This window comes from Mobula hypostoma, chromosome 2, assembly GCF_963921235.1.
Source record: "Mobula hypostoma chromosome 2, sMobHyp1.1, whole genome shotgun sequence".
NCBI classification, from domain to species: domain Eukaryota; kingdom Metazoa; phylum Chordata; class Chondrichthyes; order Myliobatiformes; family Myliobatidae; genus Mobula; species Mobula hypostoma.
In genome coordinates, this window is record NC_086098.1 from 38480847 (window position 1) to 38503922 (window position 23076).

Here is a 23076-nt window from a genome sequence, read left to right on the forward strand (position 1 = left end):
TAGGGCTAATGAATGCTGTAGATTATACCAATGCTTTAAAAGTTGAATAAATTGTTTCCATTTTAATGATTTTGTGATTAAACTGATATCTCTAGCACATTAATTAACAGCCTACCCATTTATTATTACAAAAATCTCAGTAGATTGTAAATGTTATTTAACAAGAATACATCATATTCTTAAGATCAGACCAGAAATTGAGCAAATTTATATTGATTTCACACTAGACTTGTATATTTTGTTACTATTCCCTTGTAACTAAATCAAAATGGTTAAGCAGGTGGATTTACAATGATGCCTTAAAAGCGGCAATTCTTTAACTTATTAAAATTTTGTCTCTTGTGTCCGCTTAAGTCATGCTTTAAGTGTTTGAACTCTTTTACTAGTAATCAATCTCATTTTGAATTTAAATACTTGTGTATTAAATTCAAATCTATTTCTCAAAGTAAATAGTTTATGGTATGCCAATCAATTCTCTGTGACAGATTTTCACATTTGAGTTACATGTGGAGACTTTTGTATTTCTGGTCTGGCTTTTAAATTATGTTTCATGCCTGGAAGACTTTTCAGCTTGTATTCTGTCCTTAGAACTTAAAATACATTCTTGATTTTCCTCCTGGATCATGCTAGAACAAGCTGTGGTGGTCTGTTTTTATTCCAGTGTAATTCATTGGATACCTTCCCAAACTTTATCTGGGGCCATCCTCAAATTTCTGCTAAGTGTGGAATTCTGGATCCAGTTGTGCTCCAAAATGTCCACCATGCTTGCATTGAAAATGCACAGCAATATTATCATCTCTAAAACATACTCTCATAGGTTTCCTCAATATTTTAGTTGTTTCCCATCCTTCTTTGTCAATCTTCAGCCTACTCATTCATCAGCAGCTGCTGAATGTATTTTTACCTGTATTTTATATTGCATAGAATATTGCATTGGAGTAGTTACTCATTTTGATTTGTTTACCTCTTTAGGTGTAAATGTCTCCAGCGTTCAGCCACAGTCTGAATCATTGGAATCTTGATTAACCCAGCTGTTATCAGACAAAAAATATGGCTGCAGAAGTGATAACTAGAAAAGGAGGATCCAGAATTTATTTCAGCCAAACATTTAATTTTAAATATGTATGTAACCAAGATATGGCAGTTTCCTGAGGGATCTCTCTCTCACAACCAATGCATTGAAAATTTTTGTAAACTCTACTTTTATGTTGATAAATTCATCTGCAAATCAACTGAATCATTCTTATAGGAAATAACTTGTTTTAAACAAAGGACTCATTGTGCTTAGTTTTTTTTTAAATAGTTGAACTGAAATCATAACTTTATACTTCATTCCACTGAATTTATAACCGAGTAGAAATGGTAAGGAATTTCAACTTGCACTGATTTTAGGCTTCAAAATGAGAAGCTGCTTGTAAAGCACAGCTCAGTGTAAGTTATAAAATGCAGTTTTGGCTGTTGTATACTTTTGCTGTGTTTATCACCAAAGCTTGTCTTGTTCAAGGTGTATAATCAGAATCAGGTTTCTTATCACTGACATATGTCGTGAAATTTGTTTTGCGGCAGCAGTACAGTGCAATACATAGTATGCTATCAATTATAAGAAACATATAAAAAAAAGTAGTGCAAAAAAGAGCAGAAAAGTTGTGAGTTACTGTTCATGGGTTTATTGTCCATTCAGAAATCTGATGGTGGAGGGAAAATGCTGTTCCTAAAATGGTCTTCAGGCTCCTGTACCACCTCTCTGATGGTAACAATGACAGGGGGTCTATAGTAATGGATGCTGCCTTCTTGAGGCATCACCTTTTGAAGGTATCCTGATGGTGGGGAGGCTAGTGCCTGTGATGGAGCTGGCTGAGTTTACAACCCTCTGCAGTCTTTTCTGATCCTGTGTAGTAGCCCCTCCGTTCATCAGTTAGAATACTCTCCATGATATATATGTAAAACTTTGTTGGAGTCTTTGGTGACATACCAAATCTTCTCAAATTCCCAATGAAATATCGTTGCTGGTGTGCCCTCGTCATAATTACATCAATATGTTGGTCCTAGGATAGATCATCTTAGATGTTGTCAACCAGGAGCTTGAAACTGCTCATCTTCTCCACTGCTGACCTTTCAATAAGGACTGGTGTGTGTTTCCTCGACTTCCCCTTCCTGAAGTCCACAATCAATTCCTTAATCTTACTGATGTTGAGTGCAAGGTTGTTGCAACATGACTCAATGAGTCATTCTATCTCACTCCTGTATGTTTCCTCAGCACCATCTGAGACGATGCCTGCAACAGTTGTGTTATTGGCGAATTTATAGATGTTGTTTGTGTTGTGCTTAGCCACATAGTCGTAGGTGTAGGGAGAGTAGTGCAGTGAGCTTAGCACCCAACTTGAGGTGTGCCATTAGGGAGATTTATTTCTGATCTGCACTTACTGTGGTCTCCTGATGAGGAAGTCAAGGATCCAGTTGCAGAGGGAAGTATAGAGGCCCAGTTTTTTTAAAGCTTATTGATTAGTACCGGGGTGTGATTGTGTTGAATGCTGAGCTGTAGCCAATAAGCAGCATCCTGACACACACATTGCTGTTGTCAAGACCAAGTGGAGAGCCAGTCAAAGTGCATCCGCTGTTTATATAGCAGTATAAACACCACTAGTTGGTAGTTATATCAAATTTTGTTTGGGAATAAAAGTATGTCTTTAATATTTCTGATTTAGAATTTAAAAATAAGTTAATTTAATGTGCAAGAATATTTAAGCCTGCAAGTTTGGAAATATGAAAAATGTGCAGCAGCTTTTGATTGACCATGTAGATGTTTTTATTTGAATGACACAAATTATTAGAATTAATGTTTTAACAAAATTATTTTTTTTACATTTGATGGGTTGGTGTCTCTGTCAAGCTGTGTTCATCTTAAAAGCATCTGTTTGGCCTAATAGGCCTGTTCAGCACAGCACTTTTATTACTGATTGAAATCTGTGCCAAATAGTTAATAGACTGGAAATGTTTGTGAAAAGATTGATTTTGTAAAATATCTAAAATCTCTGTACACTTTTATCAGCTATATTGAAAATGTAAAGTTGCCATTTGACTCCTCTTGATAAGGTAGTCTGACCAAAAAATTCTGTCACTTAAGTGTAGAAGATGAATGTTAGTTGTGAATTCAGTGCTGCTATCTATTGTCAGGATTTTAATTTTCTGTAAGTCATTATTTCCCTCCCTTTACTATTTCTCCAAATAAATGTTGTAGTGGGACAACATGGATTCATTTTTAATTGGCAGATCAATCATAGAGTTGCAAATACCACAGGAAATAAAACTTGTTAGTTATATATTAGGATTCTTTAACTCTTAGATGCTGATGTGTACTGCAAAACTATTTCATTGTGTCCCTTGTAACCTATTGAAAAGTCAACCATTGTTTGCGTTTGCTTGGAGTGACCAGCTGAGTTGCTTTATAAAATCTTTTTATTTTTAATCTGATTCTTAGCAATTGAAAGCGAGTTTCTATAATATATTAAGTTAGCAACTGAGTGAGAAAATGCAATTTGATGGACCACTAACTCTGTGATCCTTTGACCTGGACTTCGTGCACAGTTAACTAACTTTTATAGCTAGATCAGATTTTACAAATGCCATTTATGTAAATATAACTGCACATTTATCTGGATTGTTTAAATTTTCTACAGTGGTCATTTAAAAGAAAATAAAGCACTGGAATTTATGGTGATTTTATAAAACAAATAGCTTCAATGTGTTCACTTTTGTTTAATCGGAATTACCAACTGCTCTTTGTATGGAATTGGGCTATTTTATTGCCTGAAACTGATATTTTCCTCCCATTTCTGGTCATAAACAACCAAGTCTTCACGCTGCTTGTGGACTTTGATCATAGTTTTTAAGTTCAGCAATTTAGCCTTGTTAAGCAAGTTTTGATCTGCCACTAAGTATAATAAAATTGTCATACCAACTAAAGTATTTTTACAAGAATTGTAAAATATTAATCAATGCAAACAAAATACTGTATTTGAAAAAAAAACTTTAGAACTGGTTATTTTTTGTCAGAGTAATAGTAAAAAATGGAATGTATGCTTCATTTATAATGAATTTATAAACAGTTCATTTTGCTATGTATGAAGTTATTGTGTATAAAGGGTATGTGCATATTTTAATGTATATGTTTACAGCTGACAAACCTAAACAATAGAAGTTATGTTGACCTACTGGTAGAACAAGTCTCAGAAGAAGCTGCAGTGTGTTACTGTGTCAATGCTGCAGTTGCTAAAGAAAAAATTTAATTGTTTGAAATAATATCACTGAGTTATCCAAGTTTCTAGTATCCCATATAGTATAAAATGTAAACTTGAACAATAGATTTAGCCAGTTTAAGTAAAATCTCTAAATATCTTATCATTCCTGTTCCTGTCCAGATACTGGAACGTGAGGGTCATTCAAACATACAATATTATTTTTGTCCATAACAGTTGCATTGTCCTTGTAAGGACCACACTGAGAGTTTGATGGTCCAACAAATAATGTCTGGACATCTCTTCACTTAACCTTATTTTGGGCATTAATCACTTCAAGGTTGTATACTGTAGTGAAAGAGAATAGCTGAAATGTAAATAGGTTTTGTAAAATGCATGGTATTTAACTGGAAATTAATCAAAATATCTTGGCTAACATTTCTTATTCGTTAGTTTTCTATTATGTTTGTAGCTTTAATGTTTGCCATTCTTTAATACAGTGGTTTGAATTTCTAACACTCAAGCTTATAATCCGAGGTATTGTTAAAATAGGGTTACATTTGACGCCCATATTTTGTCAGATAATGAACACAACTGATTTTTCAGTACAATCTAAGGACAGAGGGTGCTGTTTAGTATCTTGAGTCTTTTCAGTGATCATCTGTGATCTGGCTCCACATATTTGTTCCATCTTCCCTAGGATTGTAATGTTTTAAATCAGGAATAATTTATTCTTTGACAAGGTTCATGCCTTCTGCACATTTTTTTTCCACCATGGGTAAAATCTTCTGTGGTTAATGTATTTAATGAGTTAATTTGATAATGAGGTTCTTGTCCTCTGCTCTGCATAACTTTGGATAATCCCAACTTGTGTTTAAATGAGAAGGTATCAAACCACAGTTCTTTGTATTTGATTTTTGTTGAAGATCGAATTGCTGTAGCAAAGTGGAGTTTTGAACTTGGTGCTATTTTATTGCTCATAGAAAATGTACAGACTACTTCGCTTACTTACGACAAACACAGTCTTAACACACTTTGCAATCAGTATTTTTGCTGTAACCTTGAACGTTTAGAAGGTGCATCATATCTTATCAGTAGATTCAAAGCAAATTAAATTGATAAAGGTCTTGAGCAATTATAATTTAAAAAATGCATTCAGTACTAGCCAAGCTAAATCCAAACAAAACAACTTTGGTTTGTTTAGTATGAGAAAGCACGTAGAATGAAGAACAAAATTTTACAAACAAAATCAATTAACTCCCTTCAAACTATTTGCTTCAAAAAATCTATATTTCCTGTTGACAATTTATTTTCAATTCATGGATTCTTTGAAATTACGAAGGTCAATCCGAAAATGCATGCCTTTTTTCGTTGTCTCCAACTATAACACGAGAGGAATACAGGTTCCCTCATCTGTGTAATAATTATTAGTCCATCCATCAGAACATTTATAAGTATGATTTTCTAGGAAACTTGCTATTTTTACATGTGATTTTTAAAAATATCAAATATACAAATTATATAAATTGCACTGCAATTAAACTTTAGTTTGTAATTTTAGTTTTATAAAATTAAATTTAATTTCTGTTTTTGCACTGTTTTCAGCTTCAGGAATGGTTTCTGCTTTGCTTGTGCAAATTAGCAGCAGGGGAAAAATTGTTATTTAGAAATTGAGGTTATAGCATATTGGATAAGTCAATTCTTAAGAAAAATGCCTCCTTGTTTTAAATGCCCACGTCACACGTGGGAGATGGTGGTCATATATCCTTGTGTACTCACAGCATTAAAGACTTTTCATTTAACATGTTCTTGTACTTTAGCGCATTTTCAAGAATGAACTGTGTTATGTGTCTGTTACAACAACAACCTGATGTTGTCTCAGGACACAAGCATATTCCGAAGAATGATCTAGCTTTTGCTTACTAAAATGATCAGACTAGAGATTCATCAATTCCAGATATGTATCCTCACCACTGACACCCCCCCCCCCCCCAAATCCCACAGCTGGCAGGTATAATATCAAGCGGAGAAGGCACAAGCTCGGGGCTAAATTCAAACATAACTCTAATAGTGTTTTTTTTAGTTCTGGGGTCCTTTACAATCAGCATTTTAAAAACCTAACACTTAGAATCACAACTGCATGTAACTGAATACCTGGTACATGGGCATTGAACTTTTTCTTGGTCATGAGAAATGGAGTGTGAAAACAAACAGCATGCCTTTACTGTCCTATAGCCACAGTAGAACTCCAGAATTTGTAAAAAGAAATTTGCTGGTTATGTAGATTGTGACACAAAGTAAGCTTCTCCAAAAAAAAGCCTATTGCCTTTGACGTTTTATGCAACTGTGATAATGATCAGTTGATTTTGGTCTTAGCACCTTTTGAAAGATAACCAACAAAAAGGATGAAAGTGACCTGAATTATAGTACAAATAAAACTCCTCCGAGGAATTTAAGAAGTCAAAAATGTTGTTATTCCTTAGGCCCAGCAGCATTAGGAGAAACAGCTGGGTGTTTCATGTCAACTCCCTTGCATTGGAAGTGGATAAAGTTAGAAGTAAGTTGTACCATGATGCAGAAAGAAATTGATCTGCAGTGGGTTAGAAGGTGGGACTCATTAAGTGACCAATGGATTGATGATGCAAAGCGAAAGGGCCAGTGTTCAGTAACTGAAACATACAATGGATTGACTGAATATGTTGAATCATCATCTGAAATTGTTGGGACATAACATTTTGAGTTATAAACATGTATTTTGTTTCTTCAGAAGATGAAGTACTGTATGTCATTCCAGTGATGTTCAGCATTGGTTAGTAGGTTAATTGGTCATTATAAATTGTCCTGTGATTAGGCTAGGGTTAAATAGGTGGGTTGCTGGGCAGCGCAGGTGGTTGGGTTGGGAAGGCTTGTTCTGCACTACATCTCTAATTTTTAATCTTCATTGAGAAGATTGAGGAAGAATGAAGAGAAGTGACTGGGAGCTTGGGCACACGTTTTGGATCTGGAATATTTGATCCATTTCTATTATATAATGATGACTCTTTAAGTTTCTGGTTAGTCACCTGTCACTAATTTTCCATTCCTCTTCCATTTTGATTTCAGTCCACTACATTGCTTCAAAGGGAATATGTAAACTCAGAACAAACTCATCTTTTGACTCACCTTTTGGACTTCTGAACCCAACATCCAGTTATCAATTTCAGAATAGTTCCATTTTCATTCTCAGCAGCTCTAGATCAATCCTTAGTTTCATTATTTGTCCTGTTCCCTTAAGGGTTTTTGCCTTTCATCATCCCCACCTTTGTCATTTCACCACTTCTCCTTTATACCCTGTTACAGATCTATTGTTTATTCTGCTCCTAAAATTTGATTATCTGTAACTTTTTCCAGTTCTGGTGAAAGCTAATTGACTTGAAATGTCAACTGTTTCTCTGTTCATAGATGCTGTTTGTATTGAATATTTACAACAATTTGTGTTTTCAAGTCTAACGTGAAATTATTCATCTAGGGAGCAATTACCTGGGGCCTTGCATTCTGGACAGTAAGTGAGGAATAGATGCATGAACGTAGATAGAAATTTGTCTTTTAAATTACTGCCTACAATCTTACCATCTGAATTACTTCAGACAAATTGAATATAAGCATAGCATTTCTGGGACTTTACTCTGAATAATTCACGAAAAGATGACTATTTAATAAACTTGTATATGCAATTTTGAAACTTGTTTTTTAAAGAAATGAATTTAATTGTTTTGAATTACAAATATAACACTATGCAATATTACTTTGATCTTCAATCTTAATGTAACTGAGCATGTGCCACGTTATTGGAAAAATTATAGATTTTATTTGTGATTTTATGTCCTTCAAATTGTAGATTTGAAATATAACTAGTAATGGTACATATTTGGGAATCAAGTTTTTGCATTTATCTATAATATTTCTGCCAGACATTAATGCCAACTGAAGACTGTTTGGAGCTATACACACAAAATGCTGGAGGAACTCAGCAGGCCAGGCAGCATCTATGGAAAAGAGTACAATCAACGTTTCGAAATGTCGACTATACTCTTTTCCATAGATGCTGCCTGACCTGCTGAGTTCCTCCAGCATTTTGTGTGAGTTGTTCGGGTTTCCAGCATCTGCAGATTTTCTCTTGTTTGTGAAGATTGTTACGAGCTTGTTTACCTGCTGCCGAACATGTAGATTGACACTCATAAATTGGCATAATATTAGTGAAGCTTTTTCCTAGTTAGAAATCTTTGAAACTAAACTTTACAAAACAAAATTCAAATGAGTTGGCATTAATAACAAAAATATTATGTCTGCATACTGTTTTTGAAACAGCATATTTCAAAAGTTATTATGAAAATATGGGACTGTTCTGGTAACAGGAGATATATAATGAAGCTTTTGTTATGAAGCTTATTTCCACTCTGCTTTCATAATTATGTATCCTTTTCCTATCTCGAGCTTACTTAGCTTCTAACTTTTAATATGTCTGTGTCGTAATGAAAAAGATGCATTGTCATGAAGTCTGGGTATATTTAATAAATCGGGGCATTGTTTTTTAAAATTTACTACATAAAGGTACATTTTATAAGGGGCTGTGTGACCTTGTAATATTAATCTCGACTAGGCTGTATATGTAGTTAATGTGATGAAATTATATTTTGTACAATTTTGCTTCTTGAACTACATGACAATAAATGTGAATTGAAAAGACACAGGCTGGAATGTTGCGTTTATGGTGTGAAATGTTTCAAGTTCAAATAGATGATAAAATTAACTTTAGTCATCAAAATAGGAATTTTTACAGCAACCTCCAAAACATTTATCCAAAACCATAACATCCAATGTTAAACAATTTCAGGATGTTATCTGTAATCTTCTGTGATGTCTGTTCCATCTCTTTTGGTGAAAACAAAAGCAATTTATAGGAGAGAGTTGGTTTGAATCACATAGAATTTAGGAGCATATAAATGTTTAATCATGAGATTGCTAAAAGGATGTGTGCTGTACTTTGATCTGTTGAACATTTAGGATTACATTTTTTCTCAATGCCCCTGAGCTAGAGATGATTGTCAGGGTCAGTTAACTTCCTAACATGTAGGGAGGAAATATTCCAGCAGGTAGTGAATGTAAAGATTGTGAAGTGCAAAAGGAAGTTGATGCCCACAAACACAAAGAAGGGTTATGACTAAGAGACCAAATAATGTGGAACAGAGGGTGCATGGTCATTTTTGAGGTAATTATAAAGCACTAGTATGGTATGAAACCGGGGGTGCAGCTGGCTGGGGATCTTATGCAAGGATGTATCGCATACAGATCAGTGATATAGAAAAGGTAGGATGGAAGCTTGAGATGGGTTTGAGACCAACTTTAAAGATGGCAATTATGCCTGGGATTATGGATGAGTAAGAGAAAAGCAAATGTGTCAATGCATGATAAAAGAGCAGTTGTGAATGGGAAGGATTCAGCCTTCTAAAACTTGGTGGTTTGGGAGCACATAGATACTATACAGATAGGTTTGAATTTGTTCCTGATGTGTGATGTGTTCATCTGGAGTCAGTTTTACCAAATGAACAGAAATGGACCTGTTATTTTAGGCCCAAAATATATATATATCTGTATGGTGAAACCTCAAATGTTATGCAGGTCTAGACTAAGAAAATGTATTACTTTGACATAATATCTACCTGAGATTCTTCTCCCTTGGTTCACCTTTCATATATTTCCCTCCTCTCCTAGCTGGTTCCATCTGACCATCATCTCTTTCTTCTCTGCACATACATCTTCCCAGCCTCTGACTCTGCTCTCCCTCTCCCTTCCCCAGCTGATTCCAGTGCTCACTTTTGGCCACTGCAGTCACATTTGGCTTCAACATGTTAGGCTAACTCATTGCTTTTTCAAAAATTAAAGATTTTGTCAAGAGATCCTGCGGAAGAATGAACATCAAAATTTTAAGCATTTTTGAAAGCTTGATCGTTTTTGTTTATCCTTCCAATAATTTGTCCTTTGTAATCTGATCCATGGGTTAGTCCTTATTCATGTGTATACTGAAGATGTGATGGTGTTGTATTTGCAATTGTGCATCAAACCAGAATGGAGTGCAAAGATTAACTCAATGTCACTTGCAAGGCCCTAGTACAACTGGAGAAAGAGAGAGAGTGGAGCACATTGGTTAAAGTAAATGAGCCTCTCTCTCCTAATGTGAAAAATCCATTGGGGAGAAATGCATCTATGTTTGCCTGAGAATGGAGGTTTCAGTGATACTATTGCTCTGCAACAATTTACCGGATAAGTACAGCCAAATACAGAGAAAGTATATATACTTGAGTGGTTGGCAAAAGGTTGTATACTTTCAAAGATAAAATTCACAATAGCATATTAAGAAATCTTAGTTGTATGTGCACGCATTTTCATGGAATTGCAAGAAGACATTGAGGCAGAAAATGTAATATGGAATCCCATGTAGTTTTATTTTTGTATTTTACAGATACCACAACTATAATCTTCAGCTTGGCAGGAATTGATAACTTTTCGTAATTAGTAGGCTTCAGTTTAGTATTATTGAAGAATTTTGCTAGGCCTTTAATTAGGTAATTGCTATTTACTGGCATGATCTGTGATGTATTAAATAGATAAATTTTGGTGAATTGATTCATTATTGTCACGTACTGAGGTACTCTTCTTTCATACCATTCATACAGATATTGAGTGCCTTGAGTTAGTTCAAGATAAAACAGTAATAGAGAAGAGTGTTACAGAGAAAGTTTAATGCAGGTAGACAATATGGTGCAAGACCATAACAAGGTAGACTGTGAAATCATGAGTCCTTTTTACTGTACTAGAGATCCATTCAATCACCTTAGAACTGGGAAACAGAAACTGGTGATGCGTGGTTTTAGCTTTTGTATAGTCTGTCCAATTAGAGATGGGAGAAGAGAGTACGCCCGGTGTGAGTGCGGTTCTTGACTTTACCAAGACAGTATGAAGAGTACAAAAAAGACAAGAGTTTCTGCAGGTGCTGGAAATTAGTGTAACTCGTACACAATGCTGGAGAAATTTACAGGTCAGGCAGCATCTCTGGAGAGAAACAAACAATAGATGATTCTGACCAAGGCCCTTCTTCAGGACTAGTTTTGGTGATGTTTCTCTGCAGTTTCCTGTCATCATGGTCAGAGTACTTCACATGCCAATCCTTGATGTGTCCGGATAGGATATTTTCTATGGTGCATCGATAAGAATTGGTGAGGGTCAAAGGAGACATGCCTCCTGAGGAAGTAGAGGTGCTGGTAAACTTTCTTGACTTATGTTATCATAGTAGGGCAGGCTTTTGGTGACTGCTAGGAACTTGAAGCTCTCAACCCTATGAACTCTGTACCATTGGTGTAAGCAGGAACATGTGTACCACCTCCCTTCCTGAAGTGTTTTGTTTTACATTGTGTATATTTTAACTGATGTTTATGCATGTCCAAACTTTCTTTTCTAATGTATTTTTAACGGTCAAAACTAAAGGCTGATTTATACTTGTGCATATGGGCTACGACGTATCCTACACCTGATTTATACTTTTGCGTAGCCCTATGCCGTAACGAGCATGCGTAGTTGTGTCTGTGTTGCTCTGCAATTCACCGCCAAGATGCTAGTTGGCGGTGGGGTTTCTATGCCACTGTGTTGAGTTTCTTCGTGAGAGACATGGACGAGGAAATGCATTTCAAATATTTTCGGACGTAGGTAGGTAGATTTGACGATTTGGTTCGTTGTCTCTGACCATTTATTTCAAATCAGTGTACAGACATAGCGGAGAAAAGCAACTGGAAATGCGTATGAGGAAATGCGATGCTACCAAGCGGACCAATCACAGTTGTTACGGTCTGCGTCGCCGCGACACATGAGTTACATTTTTGGGGAGGTGCACATCACCCTACGGCGTAGGGTACGCAGTACCTACGGCGTACATTTGACGCACAAGTATAAATCAGCCTTAATGTTACAGTATTTTGGAATCAAAGCCATATTATGTCGTAGCAAGTTTGTTGAACATTTCCATTCAGTCTTCAAACTTCTGATCACTTGCCACACTGATTCTTTATCACTTTGACTTTAATCCACCACATAACGTACTATTCCAAAGAAGCCTCCTTCCTGTTGTGGGACCAGGGCCTTGTGACTCTAAAAATCACACTTAACATCATTGTTTACATACTTCAGGTAACGATTGTGCTCTTCCTATTGAAGGCCGATTGTCTTTTGTTTCCTTATTTACCCATTACCAAGCATGGCCCACCCCTATCAACTTTTGTTTTGACTATCTCTTTTGAAATTCCACCACTTCTCCTTTCTCCCCTTTTGGTTCACATTTGTCTGCATTTTAATACATGTTTGTCTGAGATCAGCACTGGACATAAGTGAATCGTTAACCCTAGTCATAATAATGTTATGTATCAATGTAAACCATTAACTGTTTTGTACTTGGGTAGATAGATTTTTTTCAAATGTGTTGAGATGCAACGAGATTTAGCATTCAGAATGTAAAGCAACCTTGAACACTGGGATCTTAATGGCTTGTCTTTTAATTGTTGTTAAATATGGTAATTCATGTTATTTGTAAAAGCTTAGTCATATTAAAAAAAACTCTAAAGGGGAGAATTCTCCAGGCAGATTGAAGAATGATTTGCAGAAATCACCATGTTTACAGCTAGGGATGTAATTATAATTTACATAAATCATTGCTAAGTTATATGTTCATGAATTTAATCCACAAGCTTTAATATTGAGTTTTCATGACTACATAAGTAATCCCTTTGGACTGGGGATGACTTGCTTCCACTCTGGTGTTGAGCATTCTGGCTTAACAAGGCCAGCATTGCAAATGCAAACTCTGCAGTCAGAATGAGTTCTAATATCTCTAGCTTTTATTGTCTTGCAGCAGCAGTAGGCTGCAAAAACAAAACTTATTATTAATTACAAAAATGAATAGTTCAAAAATATATGTGTTGCTTATGAACGCAGCAGGCCAAGCAGCATCTATAGGAAGAGGCGCAGTCGACGTTTCAGGCCGAGACCCTTCGTCAGGACTAACTGAAGGAAGAGTGAGTAAGAGATTTGAAAGTTGGAGGGGGAGGGGGAGATGCAAAATGATAGGAGAAGACAGGAGGGGGAGGGATAGAGCCGAGAGCTGGACAGGTGATAGGCAAAAGGGGATACGAGAGGATCATGGGACAGGAGGTCCGGGAAGAAAGACGGGGGGGGGGTGACCCAGAGGATGGGCAAGAGATATATTCAGAGGGACAGAGGGAGAAAAAGGAGAGTGAGAGAAAGAATGTGTGCATAAAAATGAGTAACAGATGGGGTACGAGGGGGAGGTGGGGCCTAGCGGAAGTTAGAGAAGTCGATGTTCATGTCATCAGGTTGGAGGCTACCCAGACGGAATATAAGGTGTTGTTCCTCCAACCTGAGTGTGGCTTCATCTTTACAGTAGAGGAGGCCGTGGATAGACATGTCAGAATGGGAATGGGATGTGGAATTAAAATGTGTGGCCACTGGGAGATCCTGCTTTCTCTGGCGGACAGAGCGTAGATGTTCAGCGAAGCGGTCTCCCAGTCTGCGTCGGGTCTCACCAATATATAAAAGGCCACATCGGGAGCACCGGACGCAGTATATCACCCCAGTCGACTCACAGGTGAAGTGATGCCTCACCTGGAAGGACTGTTTGGGGCCCTGAATGGTGGTAAGGGAGGAAGTGTAAAGGCATGTGTAGCACTTGTTCCGCTTACACGGATAAGTGCCAGGAGGGAGATCAGTGGGGAGGGATGGGGGGGACGAATGGACAAGGGAGTCGCGTAGGGAGTGATCCCTGCGGAAAGCAGAGAGAGGTGGGGAGGGAAAGATGTGCTTAGTGGTGGGATCCCGCTGGAGGTGGCGGAAGTTACGGAGAATAATATATTGGACCCGGGATCCCACCACTAAAGTGCAGTCGACATTTGAGGCTGAAACCCTTCGGCAGAACTGGAGGAAAAAGCTGAGGAGCAGATTTACTCCTACTCCTACTCCTACTCCTACTCCCCAACCCCCAACCCCTAACCCCAACCCTACCCCTCAGCTTTTTTCCTCCAGTTCTGCCGAAGAGTTTCGACCTGAAACGTCGACTGTACTCTTTTCCATAGATGCTGCCTGGCCTGCTGAGTTCCTCCAGCATTTGTGTGTGTGTATTGCTTGGATTTCCAGCATCTGCAGATTTTCTCTTGTCTGTGATTTAATCATCATTTAAACCATACATTGATACAGTTAAACGAGACAGCGTCCCTCTGGGGCCAAGGTGCATAACCGTACACACGCATTCAAGATAACAAAAAAGAGAAAAAGAACTTAGTCACACAAGGACACACATTTTTAATCCAAGACCCTGAGCAACAAGTCCCACAAATTGATGGTTGTGAATAGTCCGGTCTGTAATTCCACCAATCCAACAAAGGAGGGCAGCACTGGCAGGCGAGACCACCCACAACTGGGCACAGAAGCCACACTACATTTCACTACCAAACAAGGAAAACAGGCCGTGGCAATCAATATCCAACAGGGTCTTGCGATCGCAAAAGGAATGTCCACGACAGACAGTCACTCACTATTTCACTGCATGCCACCTTTGCACACCAACTCTGGTGCCTTCGAATGACAGGCAGCAGTAAGGTCTGCACTCACGTCGGCTCCTCCAATCCGCCTCCTTGCGCGGCCTGACGGCGCGTCCAATGGCCTCTCCTCTGAACCGCCGGCCAGCTGCTACAACAATGAAGGAAATGCTGAGGAGCCAGAGAGTGCCAGTAGATGGTTGCCTCTCTGACTGGAGGCCTGTGACTCTGGGTGTGTTGTAGACTGGTGCTGGTCCATTGTTATTTGTCATGTTTATTAATGATTTGAATGATAATGCAGTAAACTAACTCAGCAAGTTTGCAGATGAAACAAAGATTGGGGGTGTAGTGGACAAAGAGGAAGGCTATCAAACTTGCAGTGGGATCTGAACCAGCTGGAAAAATGGGCTGAGAAATGGCAGATGGAGTTTAATGCAGACGGGACATGGTGAATGGTTGGGCACTGAGGTGTGTGGTAGAACAAAGGGATTTGGGAAAACAGACCCATAATTCCTTGAAAGCGGTGTCACATGCAGATAGGGTGGTAAAGAGAGCTTTTGGCACATTGGTTTCTGTAAATCAGAGTACTGAGTATAGGAATCGGATGGAATGTTGAAGTTGTATAAGATGTTGGTGAAGCCAAATTTGGACTATTGTGTGCAGTTCTGGTCATCTACCTCAGTAAGTTTGAAGGAGTTCGGAGAAAATGTACAAGGATGTGCCCGGAGTTGAGTGAGAGGGGAAAAGCTGAATAGTTAGGACTTTATTCCCTGGAGTGTAGGAAAATAAGGGTAGAGTTGATAGAGGTATACAAAATTCTGGATATAGATAGGGAAAATGTAAGCAGATTGTTTTCTGCTGAAGTTGGGTGAGACTCGAACGAGAGGTGATAGTTTAAAGATGAATGGTGAAATATTTAAAGGGAACCTGAGGGAGAACTTCTTCACTCAGTCAGTGGTGCATGTCTGGAACAAGCTGCCAGCTGAAGTAGTGGATGCAAATTAAATTAGAACTGTTACGAGAAGATTAGATAAGTACATGGTTGGGAGGGTTATGGAGGGCTATGCTCCAGACACAATTGATAGGACTAGGTCAAACAACATTTTGGCATGGACTAGATGGGCTGAAGAGCCTATTTTTGTGCTGTAGTATTCTATGGTTCTAATTAAGGCACACTGCATCATTGTGTGGGATGTGGCAATTAATTATATTGGATTGTTCGCACATTGATTGTTATCAAGTAAAGTTAGAAGTATTGATTTAATGATGACAAATTGTTGTGGAGAATGACACGTGCAATAGACAGTATCTATTTGAAATGCCTGTTAGGTGTTAGGAACAATTAGCTTTTTTTCCTCTATGGATTTAATTTCATGATTTAAGATTCGATTTAAATTTAAGGCATTGATTCAAAAGCATATGGAATGAACTCAGTTTGAAGAGTTTATATTTAATCTGTAGCATACTTCATGAGTAATGGTCAGTTGACAGTGAAACGAACTGCTGAACAAATGGCTCTTCCACATCCCAGTCTCTCATTTCATGAGATAAATATGGAGCGTGGAATGCCGAGCACTTAACCGTTGGGCCATGTGACTTGTTGCAATCCTCTGACAAGCTGTTCTAAATTTAACTGTTTGTCCATCAGTTAGCCTGTGAGTTAAGAGAGAAAGGAAGAAGAAAAGAGAGCTCTGAAAAGAGGAAGAAATTTAATTATTACTTTACCGATAAGTCTTTTCGGGGATGAACCTCGCAGTGGGCTTCAAGCCGATGCTCGGAGATGCACAGACAATGGACAGTTTGGAGAAACAACTTATTTGTCCTATCTGTCTGGAAATGTTCACAAAGCCAGTAGTAATTTTACCATGCCAGCATAATTTATGCAGAAAATGTGCCAATGATATTTTCCAGGTATGTGTTTCATTGATTGTTATTAATTGGATGTGGTGTAATTGTTAATTTATTTTGAACAGATGAACGTTAACAGCATTTATACTTTCAGTAAGATGAGTGAACTTTTTGATCAAACAAGACATGTTTGCACTGCACTTCAATATCTGAAAAGACAGCTTTACTGACATTTTCGATTTGAGCTTTAAGGAAACAAAACTGCATAATGAGGAAAAGAAAATAACAAAGGAAATACACTCAGGACACTAACATGGCCAGAGAAGTGGAAGAAATAACAATCAAATATAGATCAGCTGTTTAAAAATAGAAACATTCTTGTGTAAGATATTACTACCATTGAAGTGGATGTTTGTGAAATGGAAGAAAGTTATCAAAACAGAAATCTTGAGAAAGGATATGTGTTCTGAGAACAATAGCTGAATCATTTAGTGAACTGATTATTGGGGTTAATTGACATAACCATATGATATCTCGTTCCTAGGCATCCAACCCCTTCTGGCAGTCGAGGGGTTCCACAACAGTACCTTCAGGAGGCCGCTTTCGCTGCCCTTCCTGCCGGCATGAGGTCGTGTTGGATCGCCATGGGGTTTACGGCCTGCAGAGAAACCTCCTGGTGGAAAATATCATTGACATCTACAAACAAGAATCATCCAGGTTGCACAACGTACTTTATTTATAGAGGCAGTCGGGCAAACAGAGTCAAAATACTTCAGTGAATGTTTTGAAAATATATTTATATGAAACATGGTTTTGTTTGAGTTTGCCTTTTGTTTTCTCATTTGCCCTCTCATGAACTGTACCATCATCTTAAAGCCATAGTCTTGCCAGCAGAGCTGGGGGGAGGTGGGAGGAAAGATTAACATAAAAAGGTATTTTTCCAGCAGTGCCATTCCATGATTCAATAATTAGTGGGAAAGGGGAAATAGCACTGACCCTTGTGAATGGGAAATCAGAAGTAAAATATTCTGCAATATGGGAATCCAAATAAGAATGGTTAAAAATGTAGAAAGCAACAAGATTGAAAGTCATGAAGGAGGTGAAGTGAGTTGAGCATCAATTCAAGTTTATTGTCATTCAACTATATACACATATGTAACGTATCAAACCATATAGAAACGAGATGACGTTTCTCCGAACCAGGGTGTAAAGCACAGTAGTACACATAACAGACAATAACTTATGAAGATAAGGATAAAAATCTACAGATGAATAACAAACCGTAAGGTATGGGGCAGATTAACCAGTGACACTTCAAATACAATGCAGCTGGGAGTTCAGAAGCCCAGTGGCCTGGGGGAAGAGGTTGTTTTCATCCTGATTGTTCTTGTCTTTATGCATCATAGTCTCCTGCCTGATGGTAGAAAGTCAAAGAGAATGCTGGATGGATGGATGAATCAAGCCTGGGATATTAAAATTGTTTAACCATTATTTCACTTAAAGCTCTGAGGCCTCCGTCGGTCAGAGTTGACTATTGATATTGCATCCCAGCTGTCTAGATACACCAGCCTGGGCAGTACGATATGGAGAGCAAGCTGTTGCCCATGTAGCAAGCTCAATGTAGGACTGCCTTAGGGAGTCCAGTTGGGGAAGGCTTTGGGAGTAAATCCCGAGGGAAAAATCCGGAGCTGGAGTCCCTAAGGCAGTCCCACCATTGAGCTCAATGCTGACTGGCAACTCTTGCGATGCTGCTGGTACCAAACCGTATGGGTGTCTGCCGGCCCTTTGAGTTCATCGGATGCATGGAGAGGGTGAGCTTGCTACATGGGCAACAGCTTGCTATCCTTATCGTACTGCCCAGGCTTGTGTATCTAGACAGCTGGGATGCAACATCCATGGTTGACTCTGACCGACGGAGGCCTCAGAGAAAAGGTGGGGTTCTTTTGCCCGCTACTATCACTTGATTTGAGTTAATTAAGATGGTTTCCTTCTGATTCTTGTTTAAATGAATTTGAGTTGGTGGATTGATGTTTTTCTTTTATGGAAGCTTGTATGGCGTATAGCTCTGGGGTTGTCCTCCCAATGGTTTTTTTTGTTTTTTTTTGTTAGCAGGGACGTTTTTTTTGTTTTAGTTAGTAGGGGTTCTTTTTTTCCTAAAAAAAATTCTTAACACTTTATTTTTTCTTCTTATTATTGATGTATTGTTTAGCTTTGTTAATCGGTTATTTGGTAATTTAATTCCTCATTGTACAAATTGACATGTTGACTTGATTACTTTAATGTTTTTTGTTGATCTTCAATAATAATTAATAAAAAATTTAAAAATGGAAATGAAAGAAGGCCATGGAACCCATTCAGAGAAAAGCATCAACTCCCCCCCCCCACTGCTCCACCCCTGCTCCCCGTACCCCACTTCATGCGCAGAAAACAAATCCTGCACAGCGACAAAAAAGAATGGGCAAATACACAGAATATAAAGCACAAAAACTAAAGAGTCCATATTAAGTTCAGCTCAGTATTCATTATCTGCAGGCCGCCCTGATTCAAAGTTGCTCAAAGATAGCAACAGAAAAGGGGAACGACGGGAAACCAGAAGACACAACATAATGTGAACTACAGTCCAATCTACAACCGCATTGATTGTACCTTGCTCTGGGACCATCCTCCGACAGCATCGGGAGAGAGAGACCATTTGAATGCAGGGACCTTCCTTTGGGAGCAGTGAGAGAGACCGTCGCATGAAGACATCTTCTCTGGCAGCAGCGAGCGAGAGGTTGGACACCCATTCATCTTCTGCATTCGCCTCAGAGTTTTCAATTTTCCTCGATGCTTTAATTGGCGAGATCGGTGAGAAATGGGGTCGATCATGGGCTCGTGCCCAGTCTCCAAACCTTTAGGCCTCGAGGAGGCCGCTTACCTCCCAGAACACTCTCAAAGACAGCAAACCACCAAATGACTCAATTGGCCTGAAAGTACACCATCAAACTGTAGATCACAGGCTCCAACATTGCAGAACTATATTTGAAAGAAAAGGAAGTGAAAGAAGTAGTTTTGCGGGCCAACTTGAGGATGTTGCTCGTGATAGCATTGTTCCCCGCGCCATCTTCTTCCATCAAGGAGCCCCATCATCCAGGGCATGATTTCTTCTTGCTACTACGATCAAGCGGGAGGTACAAGAGCCCTAAGTCCTACTCCACCAGGTTTAGGGACAGTTATTACCTTCAATCATCAGGCTCCTGAACCAGTGTGAATATCTTCATTCATCTCAAATCTGAACTGATTCCACAAACTACTGACTCACTTTCAAGGTCTCCACCACTCATGTTCTCAGTATTACTCATTTCTTTATTTGTATAACTTGTCTTTTGCACATTGATTATCAGTCTTTGTTTACGTATAGTTTCTCAAAAATTATATTGAATTTCTTTATTTTCCTATAAATGCCTGCAAGAAATTGGATCTCAAGTTAGTATATCGTTATACATACTTTAATTTGACTTTCACTATGGCTTAATTCCTTGAGGTTTATTGTTAATATCAATTCTAACTCTATTTCTTCCTCCTCACTCTAGGGATCTTTTTGCTTCTCCCAACTCAAAACAGCGGAACTATATGAATCACTCGCTGCTGCATCTTGACAACATGCTTTCTATACTTCCTCCATTTTTTAAATTCTTCCTCCTTATCTGAGAGATGAGCCTAAAAGAAAGATCATGAAGGAGGCTAAATAATCAAATTTCCTTCCTAGGTGACCAAGAGTTAGCACAGGAAATTGCAATGGCCTTGGCAATTCATTGCATTGAGCACCTCCCAATAAAGGTTCTGGTGTTAGGTGTGTGGGGCTGGGGTGATGGAGAGGCAGTGGATGTCAGAGGGGACGGCCGAGGATAAGTGGGTGAGGTGATGTGGGAGGAGGAGTATCTGTTCATGGAGGTGAGAAGACATTACCTAAAGGTGGGGGAGGCAATCATCTCAAGAGAAATGAAATGACTCGTTCTTTTAGTTCCCAATATTTCCCATTGTGGCACTTTGCACTTTTCACTAATAATTTTCTTCAGGCCTCTGCACACCAAGCCAGACCAGCAGTTAATGTGTGAAGAGCATGAAGATGAAAAGATTAATATCTACTGCCTAACCTGCGAGGTTCCAACCTGCTCAATGTGCAAAGTCTTTGGTGCTCATAAAGATTGTGAAGTGGCACCTCTGCAAAATGTCTACAAACGTCAAAAGGTATGTTGGAGTTCTTTAACAAAAATCGGTATCCCTAGCTAGTGTTTTGCTATTGTATCTTTTAAAAAAAATGCCACTAACTTATCTTAAAGGAGTTGTTAAGATGTCAGAGAAAATGTTCAAGCCATGGACAAACATGTCACTGCTGCTGCCTGGAATGGTCTGACAATTATTCCTATTCTTCACAGACTGAGCTCAGTGATGGAATTGCAATGCTTGTGGCCGGAAATGACAGAATCCAGGCAATTATTACCCAGCTGGAAGAAATCTGTAAAACCATTGAGGTAAGCAACTGCATGTCAAAAATATCTGTTACTTAGCTCACGGAATAACTACTCTTTGTCTTGTAGTGTATTATCTGTTCAACTGATCAAACGTTCCATGTTTACAATAGTTCTTCATCACACTGATTGTTCCTGTGTCTGCCAGTGTGCATTCACTTCCACTCAGACAAAAGCCCAGGTTAAAAGCCTTTCTCGTTTTCATTTCCTGGACTTGCCTCTGCATTTGCATTCTGCTCCAGCTCTGAAGTTCTTCTCCACTCTGACTTTAATGAGCAACTCATTCCCTCAGATGTGACCATATCTTCAGCTACCAAGGTCCTTAGGTCTGTAATTTTCTTCTTCAATCTCTCCATCTTTCCTATCATTAGACATTCCTTTGATCCAGCTCTTGCTTGTTTATCCTAATATCTGATTGGCTGTCAGATCTGGTCTTGGGAAGCATTTGTTTTGCATGTTAAAGACTCTTCTGGAATACACGTTGCTGTTGCTGTATAAGAACATCAAATGAGGAACTATAGGAAATTTTTAGCCTGTCTTCAGCTACCAGAAATTTGACAACAAAAATGCCGAAAATAGCAATGAGAGCAAGTAGCTGGTGAGCTGTGCCTTTTCGACAATGACAACTCCTTACAGTGTGTGGCAGATCTGCAGCAAAGTAGCATGAAGTTTCTTGTCATTAAAGGATGTAGATTAATATATTTTTCCTCTGTGAACATGTGTTATTTTGTGTCATAGTATCTGGCAAAAATGTGTTTAAAGAAAGACCTTTAGTAAATACCAATCTCTCATATCATATTATAAAATTGCTTTGCTAACATCTCCAAGTTGCAAGGTGATAGAGAGGATTTTCTAAACTGAATCCTTGACCCTTATCATTCCTGCTTTAAACATTAAATTTTGTCCCCCGCCCCCCAATGTTCTTAAGACACTGTTCACACGGTGAAGAGGAGAGTGTGTGTGGGGAGGAAGGAAAAAGAATAAGAAAAGAAAATCTGACTGGAAAGAAAATGCTTTAGTGGAAATTAAATAAATCTGACTTCGGGGTATTGCCTAAGTAACTGTTCTTTGAACTCATGGGCTGAATGGTAGAATATGTTCGTTAAAAAATGCAATAATGTCTGTTTCTCGTTAACTGTGATTTTTTTCAAAAGCTGTGCAGCTATGATCTGAGAATGAGTTTGTTAAAATTATGTTTGACCTCTGGATAATAACCTAGAGGTAATAGGGAATTTGTTGCCAACAATCCTTTAATACTCAGTTTGTCATTATTGATTTGTTGTTCCACACAAACAATTAGCCACCTTATAAAAAAGTACAATTATAACAAAACTAATTATTTAATTCTTGAATATTGAGAGCTACCAGTGCAATTAACCTGTGTAAGAACAAATTGGGTGACTGACAGACAAGGATGGTTATTGTATATTACAATAACAGACATGTTAAGGCGATAATTGTGTGGCTGTTCATGTGAAGAGGAAAATAGTCACTTTCTGGTATACGGTGTATGTTTTGAAGAATCGGTGAATTATAGCAGCAGTGGAACCTGTCTGAATGGGGAGATTAACCAGTGGGAAGTTTGAATGATTGTGCAAGGGGAGGTGTGCACCAAGAGAACTGGAAGACATGTTGGTTTCTAGAGAATGAGGATTTAAGAATCTTTCACTTGGTTAAGTAGGTCAAATTATGTTGGCATTAGCATGCAAATAGCGAAAGTATTCCCTTCAATTTTTAAACGAAATACACATCCTTCACTCCAAATTCTACATACAATTAAAACAAAAACAGAAAATGCTGTATGTATAGAGTAGATCAAGTTCTATCTGTGGGTAGACTGATAGAGTT

At 38.3% G+C, this 23076-nt stretch overlaps 2 protein-coding genes across 4 annotated transcripts in view; both read left to right on the forward strand.

Annotated features, from left to right (window-relative positions):
* The window catches only part of dnajc5ga (DnaJ (Hsp40) homolog, subfamily C, member 5 gamma a), a 41156-nt gene extending 32200 nt beyond the window's left edge, over positions 1-8956 (forward strand). For both annotated transcript variants that reach the window (XM_063035684.1, XM_063035693.1), the window contains exon 6: positions 973-8956. The gene's annotated coding sequence lies outside the window, so the exon portion shown is untranslated. The remainder of the gene's footprint in view (positions 1-972) is intronic.
* A 4112-nt stretch (positions 8957-13068) lies between these two features.
* Positions 13069-23076, forward strand: part of trim54 (tripartite motif containing 54) — a 72274-nt gene continuing 62266 nt past the window's right edge. The window contains exons 1-4 of one of the 2 annotated variants that reach the window (XM_063035715.1): positions 13069-13333; positions 17262-17434; positions 20776-20947; positions 21136-21231. In XM_063035715.1, coding sequence (XP_062891785.1) covers positions 13214-13333; positions 17262-17434; positions 20776-20947; positions 21136-21231 — 561 coding nt within the window. In that variant the 5' untranslated portion in view covers positions 13069-13213. Of the gene's footprint in view, positions 13334-16503; positions 16781-17261; positions 17435-20775; positions 20948-21135; positions 21232-23076 lie in introns of those variants that run through there. The other variant, XM_063035708.1, reaches the window with a different exon arrangement.